General features: G+C 52.1%; 1 protein-coding gene across 2 annotated transcripts in view; it reads right to left on the minus strand.

The window, feature by feature from the left end:
- LOC147116874 (maestro heat-like repeat-containing protein family member 1) overlaps positions 1-17,267 on the minus strand; it is a 65,181-nt gene extending 47,914 nt beyond the window's left edge. For both annotated transcript variants that reach the window (XM_085987297.1, XM_085987298.1), the window contains exons 1-6: positions 17,167-17,267; positions 14,423-14,536; positions 10,296-10,369; positions 7,702-7,824; positions 6,420-6,530; positions 4,919-5,063 (exon numbers count right to left, since the gene is read on the minus strand). In XM_085987297.1, the coding sequence (XP_085843423.1) occupies positions 4,919-5,063; positions 6,420-6,530; positions 7,702-7,824; positions 10,296-10,369; positions 14,423-14,536; positions 17,167-17,215 (616 nt within the window). In that variant the 5' untranslated portion in view covers positions 17,216-17,267. The remainder of the gene's footprint in view (positions 1-4,918; positions 5,064-6,419; positions 6,531-7,701; positions 7,825-10,295; positions 10,370-14,422; positions 14,537-17,166) is intronic.
- Positions 17,268-19,258: the final 1,991 nt, after the last annotated feature.

Consider the following 19,258-nt stretch of genomic DNA (forward strand, 5'->3'; position numbering starts at 1 on the left):
TGAAAGGGAAATCGTGTTTGACAAATTTATTAGAGTTTTCTGAGGATGTAACTAGCAGGGTAGATAAAGGGGAACCAGTGGATGTGGTATATTTGGATTTCCAAAAGGCATTCGATAAGGTGCCACATAAAAGGTTATTACACAGGATTAGGGCTCATGGGGTTGGGGGTAATATAGTAGCATGGATAGAGGATTGGTTAACGGACAGAGAACAGAGAGTAGGGATAAACGGACCTTTTTCAGGTTGGCAGGCTGTAACTAGTGGGGTGCCGCAAGGATCAGTGTTGGGGCCTCAGCTATTTACAATCTATATTAATGACCTAGATGAAGGGACCGAGTGTAATGTATCCAAGTTTGCTGATGATACAAAGCTAGGTGGGACAGTAAGCTGAGAGGAGAACACAGAGTCTGCAAAGGGATATAGATAGACTGAGTGAGTGGGCAGTAAGGTGGCAGGTGGAGTATAATGTAGGGAAATGTGAGGTTATTCGCTTTGGTAGGAAGAATAGAAAAACAGAATCTTTTTTAAATGGTGAGAAACTTTCAAATGTTGGTGTTCAGAGAGATTTGGGTGTCCTCGTGTAAGAAACACAGAAAGTTAGCATGCAGGTACAGCAAGCAATAAGGAAGGCAAATGGCACGTTGGCCTTTATTGGAAGGAGGTTGGAGTATAAGAGTAAGGAAGTCTTGCTACAATTGTACAGGGCCTTGGTGAGACCACACCTGGAGCACTGCGCACAGTTTTGGTCTCCTTATCTAAGGAAGGATATACTTGCCTTGGAGGCGGTGCAACGAAGGTTCACTAGATTGATTCCTGGGATGAGCGGGTTGTCCTATGAGGAGAGATTGTGTAGAATGGGCCTATACTCTCTCTGGAGTTTAGAAGAATGAGAGGTGATCTCATTGAAACATACAAGATTCTGAGGGGGATTGACAGGGTAGATGCTGAGAGGTTGTTTCCCCTGGCTGGAGAGTCTAGAACTAGGGGGCATAGTCTCAGGATAAGGGGTAGGTCATTTAAGACTGAGATGAGGAGGAATGTTGGAGGGGGGGTTTAAACTAACTTGGCAGGGGGGTGGGATACGGAGTGGAGCTATAGTAGGGGGTGATGCACAGCCAAATATAGAGGAAAAAACAAGTCAGTCTGGAAGGCAGAGCAAATATGTAACGGCACAAGGGAGTATGGCAAGGCTGGATGGCATTTATTTTAATGCAAGGAGTCTTGCGAGTAAGGCAGATGAATTGAAGGTGTTGATGAACACATGGGAATATGATATTGTTACTATCACAGAGACATGATTGAGGGAGGGGCAGGACTGGCAGCTCAGTATTCCGGGGTACAGAATCTTCAAGTGAGACGAGGGGGGTGTAAGAGAGGAGGGGGTGTCGCAATATTAATCAAGGAGTCAATTACTGCTGTAAGGAGGGATGATATATTAGCGGGTTCCTCTAATGAGGCCATATGGGTAGAACTTAAAAACAAAAAGGGGGCAAGCACTTTGCTGGGAGTGTACTATAGGCCCCCAAACAGTCAGGGGGAGATAGAGGAACAGATATGTAGGCAAATCTCAGAGAAGTGTAGAAATAATAGGGTAATAATAGTGGGGGATTTCAACTTCCCCCAATATTAACTGGGATAGTCAGAGTGTGAAAGGCTTAGAGGGTGCGGAATTCTTAAAGTGCATCCAGGAGAGCTTTTTGAGCCAGCATGTAGAAAGTCCAAGAGAGGGGGCGGTACTGGACCTAATTCTAGGGAATGTAGCCGGGCAAGTGGTAGAAGTGTCAGTAGGAGAGCATTTTGGTGACAGTGACCATAATTCGGTGAGATTTAAGGTAGTCATGGAAAAGGACAAAGATGGACTGGAAATAAAGGTTCTAAATTGGGGTAAGGCCGATTTTAATATGATAAGGCAAGATCTGGCCAAAGAGTACTGGGATCAGCTACTTGTAGGAAAACCCACATCAGAGCAGTGGGAGTCATTCAGAAAGGAAATAGAGAGAGTACAACGCCAACATGTTCCCATGAAGGTCAAGGGTGGGACCAACAAGCCCAGGGAACCCTGGATGTCAAGGGATATACAAGAATGGATTAGGAAAAAAAGGGAGGCTTTTGGCAGATACAAAGGACTAAAAACAGTGGAAGCCCTAGAGGAGTATAGAAAGTGCAGGGGGGTACTTAAAAAAGAAATTAGGAGAGCGAAGAGGGGGCAAAATAAAGGAAAATCCCAAAGTGTTTTATAAGTATATTAAGGGCAACAGGATAACCAGGGAAAGAGTAGGGCCCATTAGGGACCAAAGTGGCAATCTCTGTGTAGAGCCAGAAGATGTGGGTGAGGTTTTAAATGAATACTTTGCATCTGTGTTCACTATGGAGAAGGACGATGTAGGCATAGAAATCAGGCAGGGGGGGGGTTGTGATATACTTGAACAAATTAGTTTTGAGAGGGAGGAGGTACTAGCGGTTTTAGCGGGCTTAAAAGTGGATAAATCCCCAGCCCAGACGAGATGTATCCCAGGCTGCTGTGTGAGGTAAGGGAGGAGATTGCAGGGGCTCTGACACAAATTTTCAGAACCTCTCTGGCCACAGAGGACTGGAGAACAGCTAACGTAGTACCATTATTCAAGAAGGGTAGTAGGCTTAAACCAGGGAATTACAGCCCAGTGAGCCTAACATCAGTGGTAGGGAAATTATTGGAAAAAATTCTGAGGGACAGAATTTGTCTCCACTTGGAGAGGCAAGGCTTAATCAAGGATAGTCAGCATGGCTTTGTCAGGGGGAGATCATGTCTAACCAATTTGATTGAATTTTTCGAGGGGGTGACTAGGTGTGTAGATGAGGGTAGTGCAGTTGATGTAGTCTACATGGACTTTAGTAAGGCTTTTGACAAAGTCCCACATGGGAGACTGGTCAAGAAGGTAAGAGCCCATGGTATCCAGGGTAATTTGGCACATTGGATCCAAAATTGGCTTAGTGACAGGAGTCAGAGGGTGATGGTGGAAGGTTGTTTTTGTGACTGGAAGCCTGTGTCCAGTGGTGTACCGCAGGGATCGGTGCTGGGTCCTTTGCTGTTTCTAGTGTACATTAATGATTTAGATATGAATGTAGGAGGTATGATCAGTAAGTTTGCAGATGATACAAAAATTGGTGGAGGGGTAAATAGCGAGGGGGGAAGCCTCAGGCTACAGGACGATATAGATGGGTTGGTTAGATGGGCAGAACAGTGGCAAATGGAATGTAACCCTGGAAAGTGTGAGGTGATGCATTTTGGGAGGACTAACAAGGCAAGGGAATACACAATGAATGGTAAGACCCTAGGAAGGACAGAGGATCAGAGGGACCTTGGTGTGCATGTACATAGATCCCTGAAGGCAGCAGGACAGGTAGATAAGGTGGTTTAAAAGGCATATGGGATACTTGCCTTCATAGCGAAGGCATAGAATATAAGAGCAGGGAGGTTATGCTGGAGCTGTACAAAACGCTAGTTAGGCCACAGCTGGAATACTGTGTGCAGTTCTGGTCACCACACTATAGGAAGGATGTGATTGCATTGGAGAGGGTGCAGAGGAGATTCACCAGGATGTTACCTGGGCTGGAGCGCTTCAGCTATGAAGAGAGGCTGGACAGGCTGGGGTTGTTTTCCTTAGAGCAGAGAAGGCTGAGGGGGGACCTGATTGAGGTGTACAAAATTATGAGGGGCATAGATAGGGTAGATAGAAAGGAACTTTTCCCCTTAGTAGAGGGGTCAATAACCAGGGGGCATAGTTTCAAGGTAAGGGGCAGGAGGTTTGGAGGGGATTTGAGGAGGAACTTTTTCACCCAGAGGGTGGTTGGAATCTGGAACTCACTGCCTGAAAGGGTGGTAGAGGCAGGAACACTCACAACATTCAAGAAGCATTTAGATGAGCACTTGAAATGCCATAGCATACAAGGCTATGGACCAAGTGCTGGAAAATGGGATTAGAATAGATGGCCGGCGCGAACACGATGGGCCGAAGGGTCTCTTTCTGTGCTGTATAACTATGACTCTATGACACAGAGGGTTATGAATCTTTGGAATTCTCTGCCCCAGAGGGCTGTGCATGCAGTCATTGAGGATATTCAAGGTTGAAATAGATAGATTTTTGGACTCTAGGGGAATCGAGGGATATGGAGAGCGGGCAGGAAAGTGGAGTTGAGGTCGATGATCAGCCATGATCTTATTGAATGGCGGAGCAGGCTCGAGGGGCCGACTCCTGCTCTTACGACTTATGTTCTTAATTCTGCGAGACTGCAAGTTCAGGTACAGCACGGGTTAGATACAGAGTAAAGCTCCCTCTACACTGTCCCATCAAACACACCCAGGGCAGGTACAGTACGGGTTAGATACAGAGTAAAGCTCCCTCTACACTGTCCCATCAAACACTCCCAGGGCAGGTACAGCACAGGTTAGATACAGAGTAAAGCTCCCTCTACACTGTCCCATCAAACACTCCCAGGGCAGGTACAGCACGGGTTAGATACAGAGTAAAGCTCCCTCTACACTGTCCCATCAAACACTCCCAGGGCAGGTACAGCACAGGTTAGATACAGAGTAAAGCTCCCTCTACACTGTCCCATCAAACACTCCCAGGGCAGGTACAGCACGGGTTAGATACAGAGTAAAGCTCCCTCCACACTGTCCCATCAAACACACCCAGGGCAGGTACAGCACAGGTTAGATACAGAGTAAAGCTCCCTCCACACTGTCCCATCAAACACTCCCAGGGCAGGTACAGCACGGGTTAGATACAGAGGAAAGCTTCCTCTACATTTTCCTGGAGCAGGTAAGATATTCAGTTGTCAGAATTAACAAGTAGATTATGAGTGAACTAATTGAAGAACAGGACAGCATGTGGTGTGATCCAGATACAGTCCTGCTACAACCCCAAATGCACGAACCTCTCCCCTCGTAGTTGAGCACGAACCCCTTGCTGTTGGTTTGCCGTTTCTTTGCTCCCAGGTAGGCCAGACTGCGACAGACGGGAGCAAGGGCATTCAGGTACTGCGCTGGGATCAGGAACTCCAGCAGGAATGGCCACAGAACCTGTGCAGAAAAAAAGGTTCAGCAGGGAGTGAGGACAAGGCTCAGTGACCCCTGCAGAGTTCAGTCAATGAGCAGGGGCAATGGCAGAGCCAGGTTTGGAGCCACCTTATCAGCCTCGGCTATCTCTCCTCGGAGTCAGAGTTCATCGGCTCAAATCCCACTCCAGAGACTTGAGCACATAATCCAGGCCCAAGGGAGCGCTGCACCGTCGGAGGGGCAGTACTGAGGGAGTGCGGTACTGTCAGAGGGGCAGTACTGAGGGAGCGCCGCACTGTCGGAGGGACAGTACTGAGGGAGCGCCGCACTGTCGGAGGGGCAGTACTGAGGGAGTGCTGCACTGTCGGAGGGGCAGTACTGAGGGAGTGCGGTACTGTCAGAGGGGCAGTACTGAGGGAGCGCCGCACTGTCGGAGGGACAGTACTGAGGGAGCGCTGCACTGTCGGAGGGTCAGTACTGAGGGAGTGCCGCACTGTCGGAGGGGCAGTACTGAGGGAGCGCCGCACTGTCGGAGGGTCAGTACTGAGGGAGCGCCGCACTGTCGGAGGAGCAGTACTGAGGGAGCGCTGCACTGTCGGAGGAGCAGTACTGAGGGAGTGCCGCACTGTCGGAGGGGCAGTACTGAGGGAGCGCCGCACTGTCGGAGGGGCAGTACTGAGGGAGCGCCGCACTGTCGGAGGGGCAGTACTGAGGGAGCGCCGCACTGTCGGAGGGGCAGTACTGAGGGAGCGCCGCACTGTCGGAGGGGCAGTACTGAGGGAGCGCCGCACTGTCGGAGGAGCAGTACTGAGGGAGCGCCGCACTGTCGGAGGGGCAGTACTGAGGGAGCGCCGCACTGTCGGAGGAGCAGTACTGAGGGAGCGCTGCACTGTCGGAGGAGCAGTACTGAGGGAGCGCTGCACTGTCGGAGGGGCAGTACTGAGGGAGCGCCGCACTGTCGGAGGGGCAGTACTGAGGGAGTGCCGCACTGTCGGAGGGGCAGTACTGAGGGAGTGCTGCACTGTCGGAGCTGCCGTCTTTTGGCCGAGACATTAAACAGATGATCCCGTCTGCTCTCTCAGGGGGACATTAACGATCCCATGGCTGCTATTTGAAGAAGAGCGGGGGGGGTTCTCCCCGGTGTCCTGGAATGCATTTATCGCTCAATTTACATCACAACAGGTTTTCTGGTCATTGTCTCATTGCTGTTAGTGGGAGCTTGCTGTGTGCAATTTCCCACATGACAACAGTGACTACACCTCAGAAGTACTTCATTGGCTGTTAAACGCTTTGGGACGTCCTGAGGTGGTGAAAGGCGCTGGAGAAATGAGAGTCTTTCTTTAACAGATATGAAGTGAAGTAACCGAGCGAGTTACTCACCTCCTCCATCTTCTTCACGGTGGTGCTCAGCAGGTTCAGGATGTTGTCGCACATGCTCCTCAGGTTCTCGTCCGTAACCTCGTCTGGGTCGTAGCTGCGGGGTTTGGGTGTCTGGATAAAAGGCAAGGATTCCGATTAATAAACCCAACACCGGGAGCAATAAACCACTCGCAGAGAAAAAAAATACTCTCGCAGATTAATCAGCTTGTGCCTGTTTGGGGGGGGGGGGGGGGGGGAGGAAAGCGAGGGGGGGGAAAGCGAGGGGGGGGAAAGCGAGGGGGGGGAAAGCGAGGGGGGGGAAAGCGAGGGGGGGGAAAGCGAGGGGGGGAAAGCGAGGGGGGGGGAAAGCGAGGGGGGGGAAAGCGAGGGGGGGAAAGCGAGGGGGGGGAAAGCGAGGGGGGGGAAAGCGAGGGGGGGGAAAGCGAGGGGGGGGGAAAGCGAGGGGGGGGAAAGCGAGGGGGGGGAAAGCGAGGGGGGGGAAAGCGAGGGGGGGGGGTGGGGGAGAGAGAGGGGGTGATAGCTGAACCAGTTCATATTCTGTGTCCGGTAGGAGTCACCCAACAGTGATGAGGAGCGGGGGAGGGGGGGGGGGGGGGGGGTTTGTTGATTTTACCCTCCCCCTTGCCCCCCAACCCCGAGGTCAGTCTCAGCTGATCAGCGAGCTTCCAGCTTGGTGTGGCACCAGTCCCAGGCTGCACACGTGGGAGGGGCAGTACTGAGGGAGCGTCGCACTGTCGGAGGGGGCAGTCCTGAGGGAGCGCTGCACTGTCGGAGGGGCAGTACTGAGGGAGCGCTGCACTGTCGGAGGGGGCAGTACTGAGGGAGCGCCGCACTGTCGGAGGGGCAGTACTGAGGGAGCGCCGCACTGTCGGAGGGGCAGTACTGAGGGAGCGCTGCACTGTCGGAGGGGCAGTACTGAGGGAGCGCTGCACTGTCGGAGGGGCAGTACTGAGGGAGCGCTGCACTGTCGGAGGGGCAGTACTGAGGGAGCGCTGCAACTGTCGGAGGGGGCAGTACTGAGGGAGCGCCGCACTGTCGGAGGGGCCGTCTTTCGGATGAGAGATTAAACCGAGGCCCCATCTGCCCTCTCGAGAGAACGTAAAAGATTGCGCGGCAACACCATCAAAAGCAGATGAACTCATCAAATTTATCGCATTGCTGTGCGCAAATTGGATGCCGCATTTCCCACATTACAACAGCGACAACACTTCAAGAAGTACTTCATTGGCTTTGAGGGCCTTCCGATGTGGGTGAAATGTGGGATTTGGAAGTGGTTCGTACCCCCAGGTTCGCAGGGCAAGGCACACTGTCGGATGATGAATTCCACCATCACCTCTCCTCCCTCCAGCTCCAGGTAATCGTGGTGAGCCATGGCGCTGATCACCTGGGCCACCATCCGCTTCACCTGCCGGGACAGAAACAGCCGTTACTCTTCGTGCAAATATTGCAGTCGTCGAGGTGAGCGAGGGTCGTCACGGCAACCCACCGAGGGGGGCGGGCTCTCCAAGGGCCTCGCCCCCGATAAGGGAGACGTCGAACGCTAGCATAGCAGCTATGTCGCTGGACTAGTAATCCAGAGGCCCGATGATCCGGAGACACAAGTTCAAATCCCACCATGGCAGCTGGGGAATTAAAAATCAATTTAAATGTTTCTATTAGATTTCTGGACACAAAAGGCATCAAGGGGTATGGTGGGAGAGAGCGGGAATATGATATTGAGAAAGAGGATCAGCCATGATCAGATTGAATGGCGGAGCAGGCTCGAAGGGCCGAATGGCCGACTCCTGCTCCTATTTTTCTATTAAATTCAATCAGTAAGGGTGACCATGAAACTAGCGGATTGTTGTAAAATCCCACCTGGTTCATTAATGTCCTTTAGGGAAGGAAATCATAGAAGTTCACGGCACAGAAGGAGGCCCTTCGGCCCATCGTGTCTGTGCCGGCAATCTGCCGTCCTTACCCGGTCTGGCCTATATGTGACTCCAGACCCTCGGCAATGTGGTTGACTCTTAACTGCCCCCTGAAATGGCCTAGCAAGCCACTCAGTTCTCCCAAAAACCACTACAAAGAAGTCACCACAGGGACTGCAGCGGTTCAAGGCGGCGGCTCACCACCACCTTCTCGAGGGCAACTAGGGATGGGCAATAAATGCCGGCCTTGCCAGCGATGCCCACATCTCATGAACAAATAATAAAAAGATGAAACAGGGAGGAGGACGTGGGGGATGGAGGGGAGGAAACTGGGGTTGGGGGGGGGGGGGGGGGGGGGGGAGCCAAATTCACTGCTGGCCAATGGGCTTTCAGGAGGCTTGGAAATGGGGGAGGGAGGTAACAATGTGGAGGAGTTGGGGGGGGGGAGAAGAGAGGGGAATGAGAGGAGGCAGTTCTACAGGACAGTGGGGTATACTGGGTAAGGGAAGAGCCAGCAGTGAGGAAGTGGGGAATGAGAAACAGGCCACTGTTAAGAGGAGCAGTGACATACCCCTGGCAACGATCACCATGGGTCTGGGTGGGGCGAGGCCACGGAAAGATGGGCTTGAGTCAATCCATTGGATGAGGGACTTCAGTTACATGGAGAGACGAGAGAAGCCACGTCGCTGATCGGGTCCGCAACCCTTCACAAATCACTGTTTGGGCCTCAGCTGGAGTATTGTGTTCAATTCTGGGCACCGCACTTTAGGAAGGATGTCAGGGCCGCGGAGAGGGTGCAGAGGAGATTTACTAGAATGGTCCCAGGGCTGAGGGACTTCAGTTATGTGGAGAGACTGGAGAAGCTGAGGTTGTCCTCCTTAGAACAGAGAAGGTTAAGGGAACATCTAATTGAGGTGTTCAAAATTATGAAGGGTTTTGGTAGAATAGATCGGGAGAAAGTGTTTTCCAGTGGCAGGAGGGTCGGTAACCAGAGGACACAGATTGAAGGTAATTGGCAAAAGAACCAGAGGAGAGATGAGGAGAATTTTTTCTACACAGCGAGTTGTTGTGATCTGGAATACGCGGCCTGAAAGGGCGGTGGGAGCAGATTCAATAATAACTTTCAAAAGGAAATTGGCTCTGGGGAAAGAGCAGGGGAGTGGGACTAATTGCAGAGCTCTTTCAAAGAGCCGGCACAGGGATGATGTCGGGAAGCACTTTTCCCACACAAAGTGCAGTGGAAATCTGCAGAGAAGATTCACCAGGATGTTACCTGGGATGGAGCGCCTCAGCTATGAAGAAAGACTAAACAGGCTGGGGTTGTTTTCCTTGGAGCAAAGAAGGCTGAGGGGGGACCTGATTGAGGTGTACAAAATGATGAGGGGCATAGATAGGGTAGACAAAGAGGAACTTTTCCCCTTAGTAGGGGGGTCAATAACAAGGGGGCATAGATTCAGGGTAAGGGGCAGGAGATTTAGAGGGGATTTGAGGAGGAACTTTTTCACCCAGAGAGTGGTTGGAATGTGGAACTCACTGCCTGAAAGGGTGGTAGAGGCAGGAACCCTCACAACATTCAAGAAGCATTTGGATGAGCACTTGAAATGCCATTGCATACAAGGCTATGGACCAAATGCTGTAAAATGGGATTAGACTGGACAGGGATGGATGGGCGGCGCAGACACGATGGGCCGAAGGGCCTCTTTCTGTGCTGTAAAACTCTATGACTCTCGCCCCCAAAAGGCTGTGGATGCTGGGGGGGTCAATTGGAGTTTTCAAGACGGAGATCGATTGGGTAAGGGGATCGAGCGACATGGGAGCCAAGGCGGGCAGATGGACTTGAGGTGCAGATCAGCCATGATGTGATTGAAGGGCGGAACACGCTCGAGGGGCTGAATGGCCTCTTGTCCCTCTCTAGCTTTACAGGCCAAGGCCGCTCAGCACTCGAAGGGTTAAGTACGCTGGTTACCTTGTTGTTGTTGTCCTGGATTGGGAGCTTCATGCCGGACAGTATCAGAGGCTTCTTACCCTCCAACTGCGTCGCTGCAAAGATGGACATGAGAGATAATAAACATCCTGCCTGCGACTGTCACATTTCAAAGTGCCAAAAGTAACTTTCATTTTTTATTTTTTTTAAAAAAGAGGAAACCAGTCATTTCCTGCTAGTTTCTCTGACCCGGAAGCCAGCCATTTCCGGCTGGTTTCTCTGACCTGGAAGCCAGCCCATTTCCTGCTGGTTTTCTCTGACCTGGAAGCCAACCATTTCCTGCTGGTTTCTCTGACCGGGAAGCCAGCCATTTCCTGCTGGTTTCTCTGACCTGGAAGCCAGCCAGTTCCTGCTGGTTTCTCTGACCTGGATTTGCCACGGGCAGGAGCCGGGCATTTATAAGCAGCCGCCAGGTCTACAGCAAGTCCTGCGGCAATTAGCCTCCAACTGACCACGGGACATACCTATTTAGATCCCTCTCCAAAGCTGGTGCCTGAGCAGTAAGCTTAAAGGGACAGGACAGGTCGAACACAGCCCCAGCTTTACAGTGAAACATCGCCAACCCGCTCCAAACCTCCAACTACCCATGAGCAATGCCACAGAGGATCAGCTAGTACGGCAATCAGTGCACAATTTAATGGAAATTAAACAACTATCCTTCATATCTGTTCTTAAAAGAGGGCTGCAGTCACGCCGCTCCAACCCTCCCACATTACAACAGTGACTCCACTTCAAAAGTACTTCATTGGCTGTAAAGCGCTTTGTAACAAGCAGGGTGGACAAAGGTGAACCAGTGGATGTGGTGTATTTGGATTTCCAGAAGGCATTCGATAAGGTGCCACATAAAAGGTTACTGCACAAGATAAGAGCTCACGGCATTGGGGGTAATATATTAGATTGGATAGAGAATTGGCTAACTAACAGAAAGCAGAGAGTCAGGATAAATGGGTCATTTTCCGGTTGGCAAACAGTAACTAGTGGGGTGCCACAGGGATCAGTGCTGGGGCCCCAACTATTTACAATCTACATTAATGACTTGGATGAAGGGTCCAAATGTAATGTAGCCAAGTTTGCGGATGATACAAAGATGGGTGGGAAAGCAAGTTGTGCAGAGAACTCAAAGAACCTGCAAAGGGATATAGACAGGCTAAGTGAGTGGGCAAACATTTGGCAGATGGAGTATAATGTGGGAAAGTGTGAGGTTATCTACTTTGGCAGGAAAAATAAAAAGGCAAATTATTATTTAAATGGAGAGAGATTACAAAATGCTATAGTTCAGAGGGACCTGGGTGTCCTTGTACATGAAACACAAAAAGGTTAGTACGCAGGTACAGCAAGTAATCAAAAAGGCAAATGGAATGTTGGCCTTTATTACAAGGGGGGTTGGAATATAAAAGTAGGGAAGTCCTGCTACAACTGTACAGGGTGTTGGTGAGACCACACCTGGAGTACTGCGTACAGTTTTGGTCTCCTTATTTAAGGAAGGATATACTTGCATTGGAGGCAGTTCAGAGACGATTCACACGGTTAATTCCAGAGATGAGGGGGTTGACTTATGAGGAAAGGTTGAGCAGGCTAGGCCTATACTCATTGGAATTTAGAAGAAGGAGAGGTGATCTTATTGAAACATATAAGATACTGAGGGGGCTCGACAGGGTAGATGCAGAGAGGATGTTTCCCCTCGTGGGGAAATCTAGAACTCGGGGGCATAGTTACAGAATAAAGGGTCGCCCTTTTAGAACCGAGATGAGGAGGAATTTCTTCGCTCAGTGGGTCGTAAATCTGTGGAATTCTCTGCCCCAGAGAGCCGTGGAGGCTGGGTCATTGAATACATTTAAGGTGGAGATAGACAGATTTTTGCAAGATAAGGGAGTGAAGGGTTATGGGGAGCGGGCAGGGAAGTGGCTTTGAGCCCAAGATCAGCCATGATCTTATTGAATGGCGGAGCAGTCTCGAGGGGCCAAGTGGCCTATTCCTGCTCCTATTTCTTATTTTCTTATGAGACGTCCGGTGGTCGTGAAAGGCGCTATATAAATGCAAGTCTTTCTTTCCCTGCCCAATGACTTGCCCACTGTACGACTTAGCCATGCTAACAAGGGCGGACCGGGTCTGTTCGGAGTTAGCTGACCCGAGCTGGGCCAGCAGGTGGGGTCTGCGCCTGACCCTGGTGATCCTGGGTCAAGGGAGAGGGGGAATATAATAACCACCTGTGGAAGGACGGACTTGGATTCGAGAGCACCTTTCACAACCTCAGGACATCCCAAAGCGCTTCACAGCCAATGAAGTACTTCTGAAGTGGAGTCACTGTTGTAATGTAGGAAACAGCAGCCAATTTGCACACAGCAAGCTCCCACAAACAGCAATGAGATAATGACCAGATCATCTGGTTTTTAGTGATGATGGTTGAGGGATAAATATTGGCCAGGACACCTGGGAGAACGCCCTGCTCTTATTACAATGGTGACATGGGATCTTTTACATCGGAGGGCAGATTTGGCCTGTTTAACATCTCATCCAAAAACGGCACCTCTGACAGTGCAGCGCTCCCTCGGTACTGTTTCTCCGACAGTGCAGCACTCACTCAGTACAGGCCCTCCGACAATGCAGCGCTCCCTCAGTACTGCCCCTCCGACAGTGCAGCTCTCCCTCAGTACTGCCCCTCCGACAGTGCAGCGCTCTCTCGGTACTGCCCCTCCCGACAGTGCAGCGCTCCCTCGGTACTGCCCCTCCGACAGTGCAGCGCTCCCTCAGTACTGCCCCTCCGACAGTGCAGCTCTCCCTCAGTACTGCCCCTCCGACAGTACAGCGCTCTCTCAGTACTGCCCCTCCGACAGTGCAGCGCTCTCTCAGTACTGCCCCTCCGACAGTGCAGCTCTCCCTCAGTACAGGCCCTCCGACAATGCAGCGCTCTCTCAGTACTGCCCCTCCGACAGTGCTGCACTCCCTCAGTACTGCCCCTCCGACAGTGCAGCTCTCCCTCAGTACTGCCCCTCCGACAGTGCAGCGCTCTCTCGGTACTGCCCCTCCCGACAGTGCAGCGCTCCCTCGGTACTGCCCCTCCGACAGTGCAGCGCTCCCTCAGTACTGCCCCTCCGACAGTGCAGCTCTCCCTCAGTACTGCCCCTCCGACAGTACAGCGCTCTCTCAGTACTGCCCCTCCGACAGTGCAGCGCTCTCTCAGTACTGCCCCTCCGACAGTGCAGCGCTCCCTCAGTACTGCCCCTCCGACAGTGCAGCACTCTCTCAGTACTGCCCCTCCGACAGTGCAGCGCTCCTTTAGTACTGCCCCTCCGACAGTGCAGCGCTCCCTCGGCACTGCCCCCTCCAACAGTGCAGCGCTCCCTCGGTACCGCCCCCTCCGACAGTGCAGCGCTCCCTCGGTACTGCCCCTCCGACAATGCAGCGCTCTCTCAGTACTGCCCCTCCGACAATGCAGCTCTCCCTCAGTACTGCCCCTCCGACAATGCAGCGCTCTCTCAGTACTGCCCCTCCGACAATGCAGCGCTCCCTCGGTACTGCCCCTCCGACAATGCAGCTCTCCCTCAGTACTGCCCCTGCCACAGTGCAGCGCTCTCTCAGTACTGCCCCTCCCACAGTGCAGCGCTCCCTCGGTACTGCCCCTCCGACAGTGCAGCGCTCCCTCAGTACTGCCCCTCCCACAGTGCAGCGCTCTCTCAGTACTGCCCCTCCCACAGTGCAGCGCTCCCTCGGTACTGCCCCTCCGACAGTGCAGCGCTCCCTCAGTACTGACCCTCCGACAGTGCAGCGCTCCCTCAGTACTGCCCCTCCCACAGTGCAGCGCTCCCTCAGTACTGCCCCTCCAACAGTGCAGCGCTCCCTCAGTACTGCCCCTCCAACAGTGCAGCTCTCCCTCAGTACTGCCCCTCCAACAGTGCAGCGCTCCCTCAGCACTGCACTGGAGTGTCAGCCTGGATTATGTGCTCAAGTCTCTGGAGTGGAACTTGAACCCACGACCTTCTGACTCAGAAGCGAGAGTGCTGCCCACTGAGCCACGGCTGACATCTTGGCTCTGCTGCTCCGCCTGTGGGCGCAGGGCCCTGACTGGCCGCGGGTTGGTGGGCTGCGCGGCGCGGGGCGGTTTTACGTACAGGCGGAGTTGATGAGGTGTTTCAGCACGGTCAGCGTCCCGATGCGAGCTCGCTCGTTGTGGACCTCCAGTTTCTGCAAAAGGAAGGCGATGAGTCGGTCGGTGTAGGCCCAAGCTGAGAGAGAGAGAGAGAGAGAGAGAAAACCACAGGTCAAAGCTGCCCAGTCTACCTCGTGTTCAACCCCACGCCCTCGAGTTACAGCCGTCCTCAGCTCCAAACGAACTGGTTGCCCCTGACAACCGCCGCAGACATGAGTGTCGCGAGCTCGGGAGGAACGGGTGACTTAGGGCCCATGATTCCCCAAGCTCTCCACCACTGGGGGTTTTCCTCACCTCCTGTCTGGGTCTGTGGTCGACTCACTGATCGAGATCGATCGCTGTGATCAGTCAACAGCTCCATTATTGTTGTATCGTGCGACTAACAGGAATTTTTTTTATTCGGATGTCACTGTCAAGACCAGCATTTATTTTATTTTATTTAATTGCCCATCCCAAATTGAGAAGGTGGTGGTGAACCATCTTCTTACATAAGAACAAAAGAAATAGCAGGAGTCTGGTCAATACAGGACCAAGGTCCATCTAATTCACCACCGTCCGAGTCTCTCACCATCCTGACTTGTTTTATCGACCATTTTATAAACCAACAAGCTTGCATTTCTATAGCGCCTTACCCATTCAGCCCCTCGAGCCTGCTCTGCCATTCAATAAGATCATGGCTGATCTTCTACCTCATCTCCTCTTTCCTGCACTATCCCCATATCCCTCGATTCCCTTAATATCCAAAAATCTATCGCTCTCTGTCTTGAATATACTCAACGACTGAGCCTCCACAGCCCTCTGGGGTAGAGAATTCCAAAGATTCACCACCCTCTGAGTGAACAAATTTCTCCTCATCTCAGTCCTAAATGGCCGACCCCTTATTCTGAGGCTGTGACCCCTGGATCTAGACTCCCCAGCCAGGGGGAACATCCTCCCTGCATCTACCCTGTCTTCTTGAACCGCTGCAATCCGTGTGGTGAAAGTACTCCCACGGTGCTGTTAGGGAGGGAGTTCCAGGATTTTGACCCAGCCACGATGAAGGACCGGCGATATACTTCCAAGTCAGGATGGTGAGAGACTTGGAAGGTGGTGAATTAGATGGACCTTGGTCATTGTATTGTCCAGTAATTCCTATGTTTGAGCTAGAGTCAGTGAATCACCATCACAAGCTGGACACTAAAAGGACCGACTCATCTTAGACAACATTCTACATCAAAGTGCTAAACCTTTTTCTATTACCTCTGCCGGCCTCTTCTCTCTTGTTTTAAAGACCATTTTATAAACCAACAAACTTCCATTTCCATAGTGCCTTATCCGACTTCAGGACGTCCCAAAGTGCTTCACAGCCAAAGTAGTACTTTTTGAAGCGTAATCACTGTTGTATGTAGGAAACACCGGCACAGACAGGATGGGCCGAATGGCCTCCTCCTGTGCTGTAAATTTCTATGATTCTATGAACACAGCAGCCAATCTGTGCACAGCAACCGCCCACAAACAGCAATGAGATAAGTGACTTGCTAGTCTGTTTTAGTGATGTTGGTTGCAGGATAGATGGTGAGAACTCCCCTGCTCTTCTTCGAATAGTGCCTCAGGATCTTTTACATTCACCTGAGGGGGCAGACCGGGCCTCGGTTTAACGTCTCATTCAAAAGACGGGAGCTCCGAAAGTACAGTGCGGCGCTCCCTCAGTACTGCCCCTCGGACAGTGCAGCGCTCCCTCAGTACTGCTCCTCTGACAGTGCAGCGCTCCCTCAGTACTGCCCCTCCGACAGTGCAGCGCTCCCTCAGTATTGACCCTCCGACAGTGCAGCGCTCCCTCAGTACTGCCCCTCCGACAGTGCAGCGCTCCCTCAGTACTGCCCCTCCGACAGTGCAGCGCTCCCTCAGTACTGCCCCTCCGACAGTGCAGCGCTCCCTCAGTACTGCCCCTCCGACAGTGCGGCGTTCCCTCAGTACTGCCCCTCCGACAGTGCAGCGCTCCCTCAGTACTGCCCCTCCGACAGTGCGGCGTTCCCTCAGTACTGCCCCTCCGACAGTGCAGCGCTCCCTCAGTACTGCCCCTCCGACAGTGCAGCGCTCCCTCAGTACTGCCCCTCCGACAGTGCAGCGCTCCCTCAGTACTGCCCCTCCGACAGTGCAGCGCTCCCTCAGTACTGCCCCTCCGACAGTGCAGCGCTCCCTCAGTACTGCCCCTCCGACAGTGCAGCGCTCCCTCTGTACTGCCCCTCCGACAGTGCAGCGCTCCCTCAGTACTGCCCCTCCGACAGTGCAGCGCTCCCTCAGTACTGCCCCTCCGACAGTGCAGCACTCCCTCAGTACTGCCCCTCTGACAGTGCGGCGCTCCCTCAGTACTGCCCCTCCGACAGTGCAGCACTCCCTCAGTACTGACCCTCCGACAGTGCAGCGCTCCCTCAGCACTGCCCCTCCGACAGTGCGGCACTCCCTCAGTACTGCCCCTCCGACAGTGCAGCGCTCCCTCAGCGCTGCACTGGGAGTGTCAGCCTGGATTCTGTGTTCAAATCTCTGGAGTGGGACTCGAACCCACAACCTTCTGACTCAGAGGTGAGGGAGAGTGCTACCCACTGAGGCAAGGGTGACCCAAGGGTAAGACTCCCATTCCCAGCAAGAAAAATTCCTTACCCGGGGGTAGATTCCCGTTCCCTTACCCAGAGGGAGACTCCCATTTCCCAGCCCGAGATTCCTTACCCAGGACGGTAAAACAGCGAAGAGCTTCATTGTGGTTCTTGACGGCCATGTGATTGTTGTAATCTAACAGAGCACAGATCTGTGAAGAGATAAACAGAGTGACTGGTGCCGGCTGGTGAATAGGTGTCAAAATCATGAGGGGTTTGGATAGAGTAAATCAGGAGAGACTGCTTCCAGTGGCAGAAGGGTCGGTAACCAGAGGACACAGATTTAAGATAACTGACAAAAGAACCAGAGGAGAGATGAGAATTTTTTTTAATGTGGCAAGTTGTTATGTCTCTCAGTCCCTTACCTGGGGTGTAATATGAACAGTCTGTCTCTCGCTCCCTTACCTGGGGTGTAATATGAACAGTCTGTCTCTCACTCCCTTACCTGGGGGTGTAATATGAACAGTCTGTCTCTCACTCCCTTACCTGGGGTGTAATATGAACAGTCTGTCTCTCACTCCCTTACCTGGGGGTGTAATATGAACAGTCTGTCTCTCACTCCCTTACCTGGGGTGTAATATGAACAGTCTGTCTCTCGCTCCCTTACCGGGGGTGTAATATGAACAGTCTGTCTCTCACTCCCTTACCTGGGGTGTAATATGAACAGTCTGTCTCTCGCTCCCTTACCCGGGGTGTAATATGAACAGTCTGTCTCTCAGTCCCTTACCCGGGGTGTAATATGAACAGTCTGTCACTCAGTGCCTTACCTGGGGTGTAATATGAACAGTCTGTCACTCAGTGCCTTACCTGGGGTGTAATATGAACAGTCTGTCTCTCGCTCCCTTACCTGGGGGTGTAATATGAACAGTCTGTCTCTCAGTCCCTTACCTGGGGGTGTAATATGAACAGTCTGTCACTCAGTGCCTTACCTGGGGTGTAATATGAACAGTCTGTCACTCAGTCCCTTACCCAGGGTGTAATATGAACAGTCTGTCTCTCAGTCCCTTACCTGGGGGTGTAATATGAACAGTCTGTCTCTCACTCCCTTACCTGGGGTGTAATATGAACAGTCTGTCTCTCAGTCCCTTACCTGGGGTGTAATATGAACAGTCTGTCTCTCAGTCCCTTACCTGGGGTGTAATATGAACAGTCTGTCTCTCAGTCCCTTACCTGGGGTGTAATATGAACAGTCTGTCTCTCACTCCCTTACCTGGGGTGTAATATGAACAGTCTGTCTCTCAGTCCCTTACCCAGGGTGTAATATGAACAGTCTGTCTCTCACTCCCTTACCTGGGGTGTAATATGAACAGTCTGTCTCTCAGTCCCTTACCTGGGGTGTAATATGAACAGTCTGTCTCTCGCTCCCTTACCTGGGGTGTAATTTGAACAGTCTGTCTCTCACTCCCTTACCTGGGGGTGTAATATGAACAGTCTGTCTCTCGCTCCCTTACCTGGGGTGTAATTTGAACAGTCTGTCTCTCAGTCCCTTACCTGGGGGTGTAATATGAACAGTCTGTCTCTCACTCCCTTACCTGGGGGTGTAATATGAACAGTCTGTCTCTCAGTCCCTTACCTGGGGGTGTAATATGAACAGTCTGTCTCTCACTCCCTTACCTGGGGGTGTAATATGAACAGTCTGTCTCTCGCTCCCTTACCTGGGGTGTAATTTGAACAGTCTGTCTCTCACTCCCTTACCTGGGGGTGTAATATGAACAGTCTGTCTCTCAGTCCCTTACCTGGGGTGTAATATGAACAGTCTGTCCCTCAGTCCCTTACCTGGGGTGTAATATGAACAGTCTGTCTCTCAGTCCCTTACCTGGGGTGTAATATGAACAGTCTGTCTCTCACTCCCTTACCTGGGGTGTAATATGAACAGTCTGTCTCTCAGTCCCTTACCTGGGGTGTAATATGAACAGTCTGTCTCTCAGTCCCTTACCTGGGGTGTAATATGAACAGTCTGTCTCTCAGTCCCTTACCTGGGGTGTAATATGAACAGTCTGTCTCTCACTCCCTTACCTGGGGGTGTAATATGAACAGTCTGTCTCTCAGTCCCTTACCTGGGGTGTAATATGAACAGTCTGTCTCTCGCTCCCTTACCTGGGGTGTAATATGAACAGTCTGTCCCTCAGTCCCTTACCTGGGGTATAATATGAACAGTCTGTCTC

The sequence above is a fragment of the Somniosus microcephalus genome, chromosome 5 (assembly GCF_052327205.1).
Source record: "Somniosus microcephalus isolate GS21.2 chromosome 5, FLI_Smic_1.0, whole genome shotgun sequence".
NCBI classification, from domain to species: Eukaryota; Metazoa; Chordata; class Chondrichthyes; order Squaliformes; family Somniosidae; genus Somniosus; species Somniosus microcephalus.